The sequence below is a fragment of the Dermacentor andersoni genome, chromosome 4 (assembly GCF_023375885.2).
Source record: "Dermacentor andersoni chromosome 4, qqDerAnde1_hic_scaffold, whole genome shotgun sequence".
Lineage (NCBI taxonomy): Eukaryota > Metazoa > Arthropoda > Arachnida > Ixodida > Ixodidae > Dermacentor > Dermacentor andersoni.
Window position 1 is genome coordinate 203,253,707 of NC_092817.1, and position 14,308 is coordinate 203,268,014.

At 44.9% G+C, this 14,308-nt stretch overlaps 1 protein-coding gene across 1 annotated transcript; it reads left to right on the top strand.

The window, feature by feature from the left end:
• The first annotated feature begins 4,206 nt into the window (after nt 1-4,206).
• LOC129386691 (uncharacterized) lies at nt 4,207-13,318 on the top strand. Its single transcript, XM_072287586.1, has 5 exons — nt 4,207-4,281; nt 6,541-6,683; nt 7,652-7,720; nt 8,775-8,855; nt 11,155-13,318. The coding sequence occupies exons 2-5, from the start codon at nt 6,635-6,637 to the stop codon at nt 11,265-11,267; spliced, it is 312 nt and encodes a 103-aa protein (XP_072143687.1). The 5' UTR covers nt 4,207-4,281; nt 6,541-6,634; the 3' UTR covers nt 11,268-13,318.
• The last annotated feature ends 990 nt before the right edge of the window (nt 13,319-14,308 follow it).

Below are 14,308 nucleotides of genomic sequence, written 5' to 3' on the forward strand. Positions count from 1 at the left end.
CGCCGCCTGCAATGAATGCCCACGGTGGTCGGCAGATGTCGCTGCCATACGGGTGGGTGCAGACTGCGCGTGTCGTCTGCTTCGCACATCAGTTTCGCAGCGATTGCATTGGTTTCTATGTTTGCGTTTTCTGTCTTATTACAGCGTTGTGTGTTTGTTCTTGGTGTTGTCAAAGAGTGAGCGCGTCGCTGCTGTGTTTGTGTGCTTGTCATTACGAGAACTATGCGCCGGTGGTGAAAAAATGCCGAAGCTAAAGAGAAAGTGCAAGGAGAGGACCTGCTTTTTGCCGTTGTGTAGAAGCGGCTACCGCTCGAACAAAGCGCGTGTATCCTTGTTCACTCCACCATCTGATACGAAGCGGTAGCAGAATGGGCAAGAATGACCCGGAGAATGGACAGAAGGCTGGTACCAACTGCTGTGATTTGTGAAAAAACATTTAGAAAACAGTTTAGTCCAGGGTGCGTTCTCTATCACCGTGGACGGCGTTGCCCGCGAGATTCCACGCGATAAAACACGCCATACCTACGCCTACGCCATACCAACGATATTTCCTGGGTATCCTAAGCATGAACCTCGTGAGTGCCAGGAAAAAGAGAAACAAGAAAAAATTAGCAGTAGTGCTTTGAACTACTATACACTAAAAAAAGTTTGCACCCTTTGGGGTGTATATCTGCCACACAACGATAATCGTAATCCGCCTTGATGCGTTTCCTTTCTTTAACGCTGCGAGACCGGTACTTTCCAGTAACGAACGGCATACGCGTTATCCGCATGACATAGCATTCTCGACAGCATGGAGGAAGGAAACTGAGGCGAGGCCCTACCCCCTCCGCGCGCTAAGAGAAAAGTGTGGAGGAAGTGACGTAGTACGTTCTCCTCTCTTTTGCAGATTTTTTATTGCTTTGCCGTAGCGGCCACGCCCTTCGGGCCACAATGGCGGCTTTGTTTTGGTTCTGTGCGCTCACACGTGTTGCTTCGTAGGTTTCGTACCGTGGCAAAGGCGCCGTGCGGGCATGTTTGCGTTGGTGTTCGTGTTTTGTTGCGCTGCGTTATCTGGACCGTGCTCTCCCGGATGTTGCTGTGGCCATGTGGGACAGGAGGAACTAAAATTCGTGAAATGAACGCGCATGTAACGCTGTACGCAATGTACCGCGCCACGGCAATGGCTACGCACGAAGGAATATCCGCGGGAAATTTTGCCCTTTTTCGCCGAATCATGCTAACGTGCTAACGATTGCTTAGTATTGCTACGGAGCGCGCGGGTCCGAGCAGCACGGTTGCGCGCAGCGCGGAGAGCTGGCCCGATAGGCGGAGCAACGCCATGAGCAACGCCAACTTCCGGCTTCACTTTAGCTTTACAAAGAGTCACGTCAGGGCCTCTCCTTAAGGTTTGTTCGATTCAGAAAAAGGTGCACGGCACCTTAAACGAAAAAGTGCAGGGGGTGCTGCACCTACCCGCTGCAAGGTTCAAGGGTGCAGTGCACCGCGGCGGCACCTTGCATTGTACCCCGTTCAATCGAGCACGGGGGTGCAGGGTGCACTGCTGCACCTTGGGGAATCGAGGGTCTAGGTGCAGTGCACCGTGAATAGGTGCAGAAGGTGCAGAGAAACTTGGCTGAATCGAATAGACCTTTAGTTTCCTTACTCCGTGCCCGACAGGAAAGTAGCGGGCGCGGCGTTTTCAAGGAAGGAAACGCATCGAGGCAGATGACGATTATCGTTGTGTGGCAGAGATACACTCCAAAGGGTGCAAACTTTTTTTAGAGTGTACTGCAGGTTATGTACGTTGCACGAAAGATCACTGCCAAAAATTATTGACCACAGTGTGCAGGCTTAATTCATTTGCGTAAGTAAAGCTGAAGCTAGTGCCAACGCTGCTTCATATTGCACTACCCATTTTGACAATGGAGGCCTTGTCTATCTTAGTCGGACCTTGTCAACCACTGTGAAGGCCATGGAAGATGCTTTTACTGTGTTCTTTAGCAAAAACAAGTTACATGTAGCGAGTCTAGCTGATTTTTCAGGTCAGCTCCAGACACTGGCGTTTCCACAACTAGGGTGCCCAGAGCATGAAAAACCAGCTTTGACAGCAGTTGTAAAGTTCTGTTTTCTTGAGGTTTGGGTTTTTTTAAAAGGCATCAACAAAGAGGGGGAAGCGCAAAGGCAACGGTAGAAGCTCCTTAAGCTGTGTCACTTCCACTAAATCCATCTTTTTCATGTATGTGTGCGTTCTCATATCTAGTGCTGTCTTAATTGTGCCTGCGTTTGACTGTTGTTACGCTTGAATAAAATCTTTGTCACGGTCAAATAAAAGATCTGTTTCCTTTTTTTTCCACGATATTAGAAATAAAAATATATCTGCACGTATTTACCTGGTATAAAAAATGTACAGTACGACGAACACCCCCCATCCTTGGTTTGGACCTGGAGAAGGCCTTTGATAAATCCGTCACAAGTTCGTTCTCGACGCCATCTCCAAACTCGACCTAGGCTCCTCCTTCCATGCCTTCGTCAGGTCTTTCTTGAGCAAACGATGTGCCATCCTCAAGGCTGGAGATTTCAAATCGGAGAAAATGGAGCTGAGCAGAAAATGCACCCCCCAGGGGTCAGTCATCTCACCGCTCCTCTTCAATATCGCAATGGTCGACCTCTCAAAATACCTAGGCAAGGTCCAGGGCATCGGTCACACGATCCACGCGGACGACGTCCCTGACTGGTGCACGGGTGGCAGCGACGGACAAGTCGAAGCCGCTCTCCAGGAAGCTGTCGATCGACACTACAGAGCGCTTTCTAACCGACACGGGACTCCGGTGCTCCCCAAAGAAATCTGAGCTCCTTCTCTACAGCCCAACTAGAAAGGGCCGCAAGCCACAGAACTGGAAACCCCCTACTGAAATTTACATTAATCTCTACATCAAGTGCGGAGATCCCATTCCCAAAGTCGCGTCCATTCGAATCTTGGGAATGACACTCGAAGGGGCGGGCTCGAATAGCATCACCATTCACAAACTAGCAAAGAAGACGGATAGACTCATCGGTCTAATCAGGCGGGTAGCTAACAGAAGGAGAGGCCTGAGCGAAGAGAATCTGATAAGGCTAGTCCACGCTTTCTTGTTACGCCATTTCACGTACGTAGCAGCCATGCACGTCTGAAAGAGGGCCGAGTGAGACATGCTAAATGCCATGATAAGGAGGGGGATCAAGAACGCGCGCGGACTACCAAACTACACACGCACCGACCGACTCCTGCAGCTGGGTATTCATAATACCCTGGAAGAAATTGCAGAAGCACAAGAAAGGGCACAGATTCTCAGGCTCTCCGGCACCAGGGCGGGCAGACGACTCCTAACTGAGATGGGCGTCCCCCCGGCCACTGTCGAAGACGCCTACCAGGGCCTTCCGAAAGAGCAGAAAGATAACATCATCATATCTCCCGCCCCGCGCAATATACATACCCAGCACAACGTAGAAAGAAGGAAGGCCAGAGCGGTGGCGCTCCTACGCCGCGCGACAGAACTCCATGGCGGCAGCTGCTTCGTTGACGCGGCCCAGTATGGCAACAGCAACAATTTCACGGTAGTATCAATCAACCACAGGGGTTCGACCGTTAACGCCGCTTCGGTACGAAGCACGTCGTCGCGTGCGGCCGAGCAAGTGGCCATTGCCTTGGCACTCCTGGACGACAAACATGCCAATATCTTCAGCGACTCCAGGGCAGCCACACTCTAAAAACTAGGAAGGGTATCGCAGGAGTGAAGCTGCCGGTTCACTCTTCAAAGCGTCGTTTTACTCTCGCAAAATGTCGAGGAGAGTGAAATGCATTGTTCACTCTGTCACCAAGGAGAGAGTGAAATGTGCTTTTTACTCTCCCCTTCAGAGAGAGAGAGTGAAAAGACTCTTGCGACAATAGAAAAGAGAGACTCTTGCGGCAATAGAAAACAAAACGTAGCGTAATCTTCTGCTTCAACTGTAGGTGGCTGGCCCCGAACGTGGCAATGTATCATTCATGCACGCTGAGCAAAGAACACATCGTTTTGCTTCTAAGAGAACAGGCCGCCGCAGTTCAAAGGAACGCGTAGCGAGCGCTCTACTTTTTCACTCGGAGTGGCTCCACCGCGCGCGCGCGCGCTCACGATCGCGGAACAACACAGCACCGGAGAAAGAAGATCCGTCCAGCGAGCAAAGGCCAGCCGAGGGAGGTCGTGTGTTAGCCATCTCGCGCCGCCACGAAAACACGACAGTCGTTCGTCATGCCTTGGATATAACAACAAATCCTCCACGGTAAGTGAATTCTAACTTAGGTGCACATTCTCCGTATATATCATGCTATCGCCAGGAAGTCGTCGCTGCGCTTAGCCGACGCGATTGACAAAGCACTAGGCGTACGCACTGTCTCTCGATGTCAATCGAAAAAGCCAGTCGTCGCGATAACTGCTTGTGATTTTATCACTTTGCCGTTGTCCGTAAGAGCTTTAAAAATCGCAAACGCTGCCAGAACTGTGGTATGTTCAATAAGACGCCAGGCGAGAGGAGGCTTAACATGGTTAGTTCACCAGCCCGTGATTCCGAGCCTATGCGGAGCGTGATTAGCGTGCGTTTTGTGTGTTTGAATTTATTCAGTTTGGCAGTCTACTGTGTACGGAACGCTGTTGAACTAAGGAATCACATAACAGAAGGCGTCATTTTGCTGGCAGCATGCTTTGTTTTTATAAATAAACCGCGCGCTTGACGGTGTCTCGCGCAGGGGGAATCTGCGACCACTGAAGTTACGTGCAGCACCAGTGCTAGTTAGAAACTGCCGCAGGCATTCAGCTGCATGCTGCAAGAGGTCAGTTGGGCGCGTTATCTTGAACTTAGTGAAAACGCATGAGGAATCCATGTTTTATGCTGAAAAAAGTATAAACCCCATATAAGCGATCTTGTGCGCGGCAGCTACAAGCGACGCGACGGAGATGGCTGTCGCGTTCGCTCGTCGCCTACAAGTCGTACTCCGTGCGAGCGACGATTTTGAGCGACGCCTCCCCGGTGTTGCCGGCATGAGGGCTGCAGTCACGCGTGACGCGTGCTTTAGTAATTTACGTTGATGTATTTTACTATAAAAAGTAGCATAAAATATTTCCGGTGGTCTTGCAGTACGTTCTTATCCTTGCACGTATAAAAATTGAATCATTTGCTCGTTCCGCGCGACAATCGGTAGTATTTGAGCGATGTATGTACATCCAGTTCCGGCTTCGCGCTATTGGCTAGTCGCTCATAGCACTTCTGGGCGACGAGCGACGATTTCTAGATTTCCAGAACCGAGCCATCTGTTCAAGCGACGGCCCGTTTTGTCGCTCGTCGCCGTCGCGCACTAAATCGCTCTCACAGTGTTTATCCCTAAGACCGAACTGTTTTTGCTCATGTTGAAATGGTGTGATTATAGGTCTGGTTTTGTCTCCTGTTGCGGTTTTCGTGCATGGTGCGAAACTGAAAGGATGCTTATGTCTACGAACTCGGTGAATTGTCGAGCAGCTAGTTACGCATCGGCATCGAATATAACGGCTGCTGTGTGGAATTACAATTGCAGGGGCGCTTTGCATACGCTTATTGTTTTGGACATGCCTGTGCATTTGCTAATATGAGTTGGCGTGTCAGAGTCATGTCATATGAACAGCTAAATCAGCCTTCCTCTGGGGGTTACAAGCGTAATGTGTGCATTTTGCTATAGCATGGCAGATTAAGATGTGTTTATCGCTTGAATATTTTTAGTAGAGAAATAGAATATCAAAATAAAATGTTGCTTTAATTCCGTGTTACCAGTCTGTCGTACACAGAACAATAGGTTGGTGTAATAAACTAATAACTGCGGTTTAACTGCAACTTTTACATGCCTACAAGAATGTAAAATGCTAGATTTCAAACTGCAGCAGTAGTCGGGTCTGTCAAAAATGAACTCCACTGCGCACCTCATGCATGAAAATAAGTTCATGCCTTTTAGTAAGCTTAGATGCAGGCCGCAGTGAACTTGTTAGTATTGAAATGTGGGTAAGCTTGCCATAACAAGCCTTGTTGCCCTTTTTTATAGGCGCATCCATATATCCATTGAGCTGAAGGACAATATTTTCATCCCTACTGAGCATCATGTTTGCAGCTATAATCCTCAAATTATGGCTTCAGCAGTGGCACAACCAGGGATGGTGCGGGGGGGGGGGGGGGGGGGCACACTGGGCACGTGCTTAGGATGTGTCACAAGTGGTGTTTGCGATACACCAGACTCATGACAGACCTATGACGTCTGAAAATGACCAATATTCTATTCATTAGCAGGAGTATTCTAACATTCATGAAAAACAAGGATGAACTGTGGTTTATTTGTTTTTTTGCTTAAATCTAAAAATTGAAGTTAGTTTAGCAGTTGACTGTTGCAGTCATTTGGATGTTTTGCATGCATTTCACTAGGAAGACTAAGAGCTAAGACTTTTTTATTGCCATGGCCTTGACTGTCTTGATGTTGTTTTGCACCATGCCCTTGTGTTGACTTTTGCATACGATATTTTTCAGGCACCCGCTTTATATAACGCAAGAAGGCAGCTGCAAGGACACGAGGATGTGAAAGAGCCAGTGCAGCGCGACTTCACGTAGTGCAGAGGAGCCAATGCCAAAAAATCAAAATGCATTGGCATGTTATTTGGACAAGAAAACTAGTATGTGGGTATATTGGGCGTACCATTTGACCAAATGTCCACAAAATCCAGATACAGTATGTTACACGAAGATGAAAATTCTCACGTGCTCCAGGCAGTCATCTTAACATGGTATATTTATGTAATGTCTCTGATTGGAAATTCAAATCAAGTATGCTCTCTGGAGACAAACACATAGCAGCAAGTGTCATTGAAAAGTTAAAAATGTGTTTTAAGAAAGCTGATTAGTTCTGAGAAGTGACTGCTTTTTGTCTTGCCTCTCAACAGATATATCCATGTGATAAAAAAATAGTGGTACAATGAAATTGCATATTTGCTTAGCGACATGATACATACTTGCAATGAGCATGGTGCCTGTGTTTACTATAAAAAGCAACAGCCCATGCTTGGTTAGGTTAGGCCCACTACAACATGCAGGCATGGGTGATTGGCGCTTTTTTTATTTCGGTGTCGTGAGGTTTATTGACGTGCGTATAGGTGCAGTGGCACGCAGTATGGCTAGTACAAAAAAAGGGGGGGGGGGGCCAGATATATGTAGCTCACTGTACACGACACAGGGCAAAGGAAATCCATGTTCAGCAACTATGTTAAATGCCATGTACGTAAATTTTACAACGCTACTCGTTCGAAGCGCGCACAGGTGCATATTGAAGAAAAGTTTCCAGGGTAGATAATTTAGTTCGTAATTTACACTAATTTTGCTCTAACCACGAGACATAATAATTTGAATATACTGCACGGAAAAACCTAGAGCGAATTAAATTGTGTGTCAGCTTCGTGTGTATACATATAGTCTTTCCTATGCATTAGGTTTTTTGCGTAATGCATTAACAGTTGACAGCCTATCTTATGATGTGTACTCTGTTTACATTACAGTTGTTTATTAGTTTACTCGTTTGTTTTGCGACTGATGAAATGCCGGCATATATATATTTTCAACATTTGACATAACCCTGTATGCCTTGCAGGGACAACCCAGCACGTGCATTTCTCAGCACCCAGTCAACTGCCAAAAGTGACTCAAACACAGGCCACCAGTAAGTGGACATCAGTTGCAATTTCACATTATGCAGTTGGCGGCTGCCTTGTACGGAGGCTTTTTTTTTTAATGAGATGGTGATGTCATTCTAATGTACATTTTGACCACAAAGGTGCGATCATGTCTCACAGAGGCATATATGGTTGCTATTCTCTGCGAGGGACGTGTTCTCGTGTTCGTGAAGCATTTGTGTTTGGCAGTATTGTCGCCCAATGAGTCGGATATAAACACTAACTCACCACTGCCGGCAAGTAGTTGCGAGAAACGCATTATGACGCTGTAAAGTTATTTCATTAATTCGAAGGAAAGTTTTGCAGCAGGAAAAAGGTTGCTATTCCAGGTAAACATGTCTTTTTCTCGCAGGTTATTTAGCCAAACTGTGGATGCATGAAATTCGTGACTTATGAATAGATTTTAATTTATTCTTTAGTAATGCTTCTAAAAGAGACTAGAAATAGCATGTGACTACCTCTGCAATCAGCAGACCATATATTTACAGTCATAAGTGGCAGTTCCATGCAGTCTCGCACTTTATATAACCTTTCCTTTCAGCAACATTGGAACTGGTGGCTGCGTTTTCAGAAGGAGAAGTGCACTTGACACTGTATATGTATGTGTGACTTTGGTTTTCTTTGTATGTGTCGGCTCACTGACAAACAGTGCAAAAATCTGTTGTACCATGAGCCTGACGACGCCTTCTGCTGCTAGAAATGCGGCACTTCGTATTTTATAGTACTGCATGACATTTAAATCAAAGCTACCTCATAAAATGATCAAGAAAACTAACCGCTGTTATAGCTGTTTTCCTCAAAGAACGCTTGTCCTTTATGGGCTGTGTTAATCTGAGCTCTCCACCGATGTTTCAGTAGTATTATCCCTTAGTGAGTGAGAGATTGGGGGCAATTAATCGCGTTAGTGTTTAAGTGGTGTCCTAATTATTTGCATTTGTTCCAACAAAGTTGTCTAGATTACTTTATTGTGTAGTGTAAAGCTTATGAAACCATCAGCAACTACTGAGTTGCTAACACGCATATGGATTTGTCACTATACAGGTGGAACTCGGCTGTACCACTGCAGTGCTGCGGAAATTGCCTTCACCAGCGGCTTTGCAACAGCTGTTTCGCAGCATGTCGGTATGTGTTAATTTATAATTATGTTGGGATGGGCTAGTATTATGGACCACTGCTACTCTGTATTGTGACAGATCCATATGATAAGGGATGTAATGGGCACAGCGAAAACCTTTGAATTTTTTACTATGGTACATAAACAGGCTCTCCTTTTCGTCACTGGAGCAGGAGAGAAGGGCATGCAGGCACTCCTGAATGTACATATATTTCAAAACATGAGAGAGACACACACACACACAAACTAAAGGCAGGGACGTTCCATCTTTCATCTTGAATTGAATTGTGCAGCGCAAAAATACAACACAGACCACAGAGAAGCACACATGTTAACAGGTTTGATACACACGTTAGTTCAACAGATTTGATACTTCAAGTGTGCTATTTTACACAAGGGGGAAGGGAAAGGGGAGAAAATCTGAAAAAAAAGTGGAGTGGAAAAAAAGGAATCGTGCCAAAAAGCATGAGAAGCATTGCGCAGCCAGGATCACCAGCAGGACATCTAAAAAGCACTCTGATAAAATTACATACAGGACAACCTTACGTATAGTTTGTTTCAATCAACTCAGATCACATGCAGCCATTACTGCTATCAAGTTGTTTCCTTATGTCATATGAGGGAATGACGTGGGCCCAAAAAACTGTTTAGAGCTGAAGGATTATGTTCCATTCTAGCCTCATTGCCTGCTTTTTTATCATATTGTTATCAGCTGCTTATGTTAGGGACAAAAAGTAAGAGTACGAACTGTTTCCCGATTCGCCATTCCACACAACATGTCTTTGTGACTATATGTACATGCAGATGATCCATAGTTGAAAAATATTCAGTACAGTAGAATCTCATTACAAGATGCACTTGGTTGTAAGAGACATCTGAAAATGGTTTGGTTGGTTTTCCGATGTTTGCCACGTTAACAATACTGTATACAAGAGACACCTTTGTTACTAAGGATGACTTTTTAAGTATTCACTACTTCGAAGGGACACAACCCAGACACATTCACTTTGTGCACCTTGTGTGCTCCGAAGGGCGTAAAGATCACACAATCCTTACACAAGTCAATCGCGCATGTCTCTTTTAGCATGAACCAGAAAAGGAGGGCAACGAGGACAGTGCAGGGCAGAAAGTGTCGGCAGTTGAAGCTGACGAGCGCCTAAGAGCACCTGAAAGGTACTGCGAGCAACAAGGCTTGTAAAGTGAAGTGTTTAAATTCCAGAAGTTGGGAAGGAAGCTAACACAATCTACAGTCACTAAAAAGCTGTGAATGTCTTCTTTAAAGGGCCCCTAAACCACCGAGGTTGAAATTTAGTTGCGGTGTTGCAGTTCTACACAATAAGGCAATGAACAGGTAGCCACGAGAATTTTTCGAAACGGTGCAGTAATAGTGGAGCTACGTGTGTTTGATTATCGAAAAGTAGTCCCCACTCATTTCACTCTTTCATCTGGTACACGCCATATGGACAGTATCGTCTTTTCCTTGCCTAGTACACCTCCAAATGTTACGGGACAGGCCAACACCAACGAGCTCTGTTGCTGCCGCGCTGGCCCGTCGTCCTGCGAGGGGTGGCGCTAATACAACGGAACTGTATGGTGACTCGTGTTGAAGAGCCTCATAGGGAGACCCTTCTGTTGGCGTTTGTTCTTTGCCCCCATTGGCTGCCCACAATGGCATCGCGCGCAACGCGACGAGGAAGAAGGAGTGTGTGTATTTGCTTGCAGGCCTTGCCGGCAGTCGTACACTTTCGTTCGACCAATCGACAGCACCGGAAACTGGTGACATCATCAGAGACAGCCAGGTGACGTCAGGACAAACTGGGGGTGCAGGATAGATCCAGAGAGGCTCACGGGGTCATATTCTTCATATTGTGGTTCTCCGGCAGTGCTACGCACTCTGGCATTTGGCTTCGTCGATCGTGACGGCATTCTGATTTCGATACGCGTGTTTACTTGAAATGTTCAAAAAATGTCGAGAAGTGGTTTAGGGGCCCTTTAAGCCACCCTGAGCATTTATTCCTTCAGATGTATCAAAACATACTTTAGTGATGATGCATAATAAAGTGATCTAGTCTGGCTCCTCAGTGTCTCAAAATTTTTGGTTTCGAGAGACATGTTTCCCGTGCCTCTTGAATATCTTCTGATGAGGCTTTACTGTAATATACACAAACAATTGTGTAACTCCTCCTGCAAGTATTATTCATTAAGCCCGGTCACTTATGTGCAAAGCTTGTGGTTAAGTCTTGGTGTCCGTACTTTTTAGAGCTATGTTTATTAATTCATGCTGTTCTTATTGGTTCTTCGATGCAGGAGACAATGCCTACGAAATTATTGGCCCTGATCATGAGAGCCCTCAAGGGGCAAACAACATCTCTGTTGCAGAAGTGAGCCCGATACCACTTGGAAGTTACCACGACAGATGACATGGCAGCAATAGATACAGAGACTGCCATGTCTACTGCAGCTGCAACAGTGTACGAGGCAAGCAGCAGCGCGTCAGCATCAGCAGCAGTGTCAGAAGGAACCACACCAGGCCTGGTAGAGCAACATGTGTGCTATCACTGACTTTTTTTGTAGTGGATACAACTCATTTGCTCAACATACAAAAGCTTTTCACCACGACTGTGAGCCAGTGTTATTGTGCAGCAAGTGCAAGACTAAGTTAGGTGTTATAACACAGTACAAGCATCACTTTAATATATGCAAATGCAAACATATTACAGTTGTTGCCTCCCCAGCCAGCCCACATAGTGACAACAATGTGGAACACATGGTGGGACACACCTCTCCCCCATTACAAGATAGTAGAGACTGTCAGTGTTGTTGCTAGATTGACTGGTCTTTGTAGGCAACTAGAAGGACAACACAGGTGTCATAAGATTGCTGTTGATGTTGTTGTTGAAGAGGTAAAAAAGAAGTTTGATGCAGCTGAATTGCCAACTGATATTGAGCAAATCAAAAGCAACCACCTGAGAAAGCAACACTATCGAAATTTGGGTATCTATGTGCCGCCAACTCTGGTAAGAATGGCATAGGACAGAAGTGTGATGAAAATCACACAGACACTGCTGTTGCATCACTGGCCACAGTGAGCAGCGACTTGTAGGGCAAGAGAGTCAACTGAAACTAACATTATGATATAGTGTCATGCTCCCATGTGACCACTTTTCAAGTTATTTTGCAAGATACAGCTCAACCTCCAGAAACGAGACTGCAACTTGTCTGTAAAAAAGCTTTCACAAAAAATTATTCATAACACTATTAACATAGCAGTATCTTTTTTTTTTGTGTCGGTTCGAGGTTCCCGGCTGTCCATTAATGCAAAAATTGAGGAAAAAAAGAACATGTGTCGTACTTACACCTTTTTAACAAGTACGAGGGGGACAGAACTTTTCTAGTCATGCATCTTCATCATACTATCAAGTTTTTAAATGCCTTTTATAATTATTATTACCAGTTATATCTGAGTGCATTGTATGCATGTCGCAGGTGTAAAATCAGGTCAGTTGGATCAGATGCCTTATCTGCAAGCGAGCCCTATATTCAAGAAATCTGAATTAAAATAGTTACGTTAGAGACGCAGTCTTTCAGCACTTTATTGCCTGTGGTTTAAGCATTGCTCAATACTTTTGTGGGTGGCAATTTCAACCGGCACAGCACTGCGCTTTGCCACAGTCACATTTGTCTTCAAAGCGGTGTTTACCATTTGTGTTGATCTGTTTGTGTATGCATAGAGCAAGTTTTTAATTTATATTTTTCTGCATTCTTGTGCTTGCACTAAGCTTGTATAAGGCAGTTACAAAATGTGCGTCACTATAACGAACTGTTCTGTGGAGCTTACACTTGCAAATAATCGTGTTCAGATGGCCGCACTTCTATGCGGGTGCACCGCTAGCTTTGTGTATGTTCTCATGTTTGTATAAAGCTTATATAAGCTAGTTAGAAAATGTATGTCACTAAGCATTGTGATATTCTTTAAAGAACTGCTTGGTTGGTTTTACACTTGTGAATTAGTATTGAGGCGGTGGTATTCCCATGTATGCCCACTGCTAGCTTTCTGTGTCCTCACGTGTTTGTATTAAGTTTCTACAAGGGAGTTACAGCATGTACGTCACTAAGCGCTGTGATATTTTTTAAAGAACTGCTTTGTTGGTTTTACACCTGTGAGTAATAGTACTCGGGTGGCACTAGTCATGTGTAGGTACACAGGGACCATTTGTATACATTATGCTCATGTAAAGCAGTTACAAAGTGTATGTCACTAATTACTGTGATATTTGTTGAATTGCTGTGATGGTTTTACACATGTGAATAATAGTGGTCAGGACACAGTACTTGCGGTGTATAGTTGAATTTATACACTGCCAAGACATGGGCTGTATACGTACCAAAAGAAATGTATGTCATTATATTGTTGTGATTATTACTGTTTGGATTTTATTAAACTGTAATAAAATTGTTTCTTGTATCTATTGAGGTATGGCAATTTGTCATGCAACCAAACTGAGGAGCTGAACTTGTGCATACAAATAAACAGCTAATTTAAGAGTATACTGCTCATATTCTGCTAAACCAGTTTAACAAATCTTGTACTACAATGCTGGAAAAATGACAGAGCTGACTCGGATGTACAGAAAAAGTTCTGCACTGGCTGAAGGACTGCCCCACACTGGAGTTCGTAATGTTGCGTTTATTGGAGTAGAACAGAAAGTGCACTTCTATTAAAAATGCGACAGTCGGTGCAGAAACATAAGGCAGACGAGCGGATGTGGCACATTTTTTTCAGGGCCCTCCATGCCTACTACTGCATTTCTAGTCTTCCTGTGCTCTGCGTATAAGCCCCTGTTCAGCCAAGGTTTTTACTCCATGACAGTTGTTCTACTGGGTTCGTAGCAATATTGAAGAAAAAAATTCAATGGTTTTCAAGGACTTTCGAGGCCCCGACACAGTAACTTCAAGGACCTCGTGCAATGTGTGTAGTAGTTTGGACAGGCAATAACTTGTTCAAGAACACCGTTAACTTTAATGCAAACAAAAGAAAACAAAACAAATCGCATTTCAGTGATTTCAAACATTTGAAAGACTGCTAATTTGCCTTTCACCGCCCACCACTAAACGCACACAAGGAAGCATTTCAAGAAAGCGCTCAAAGTTTTTCTGCAATAGCACAATTAACTACTTGGACCTGCAACATTTGCAGTTTTTGAATACTGTTTGGTTTGACAGTGTATGTGATGTCATCTGTTGCCTCAGCTTTTTTCACCATCAAATAAGCAATAGTCATTTCTAATTTCTTTTTATTGTGTCTGTCGCTCTCAATTTACTCTTCACGGCTTCTCTTCGAATGCCTCAACTGTTGAGCTTCCTGCTTCTGCTCCTCCAAGCACATTTGTCGCCGGTTCCATGTGCATAAAACTGGTATCTGCAGCTCCTTTGTAATTTCAACTTTAAGGATGTCGCTTTC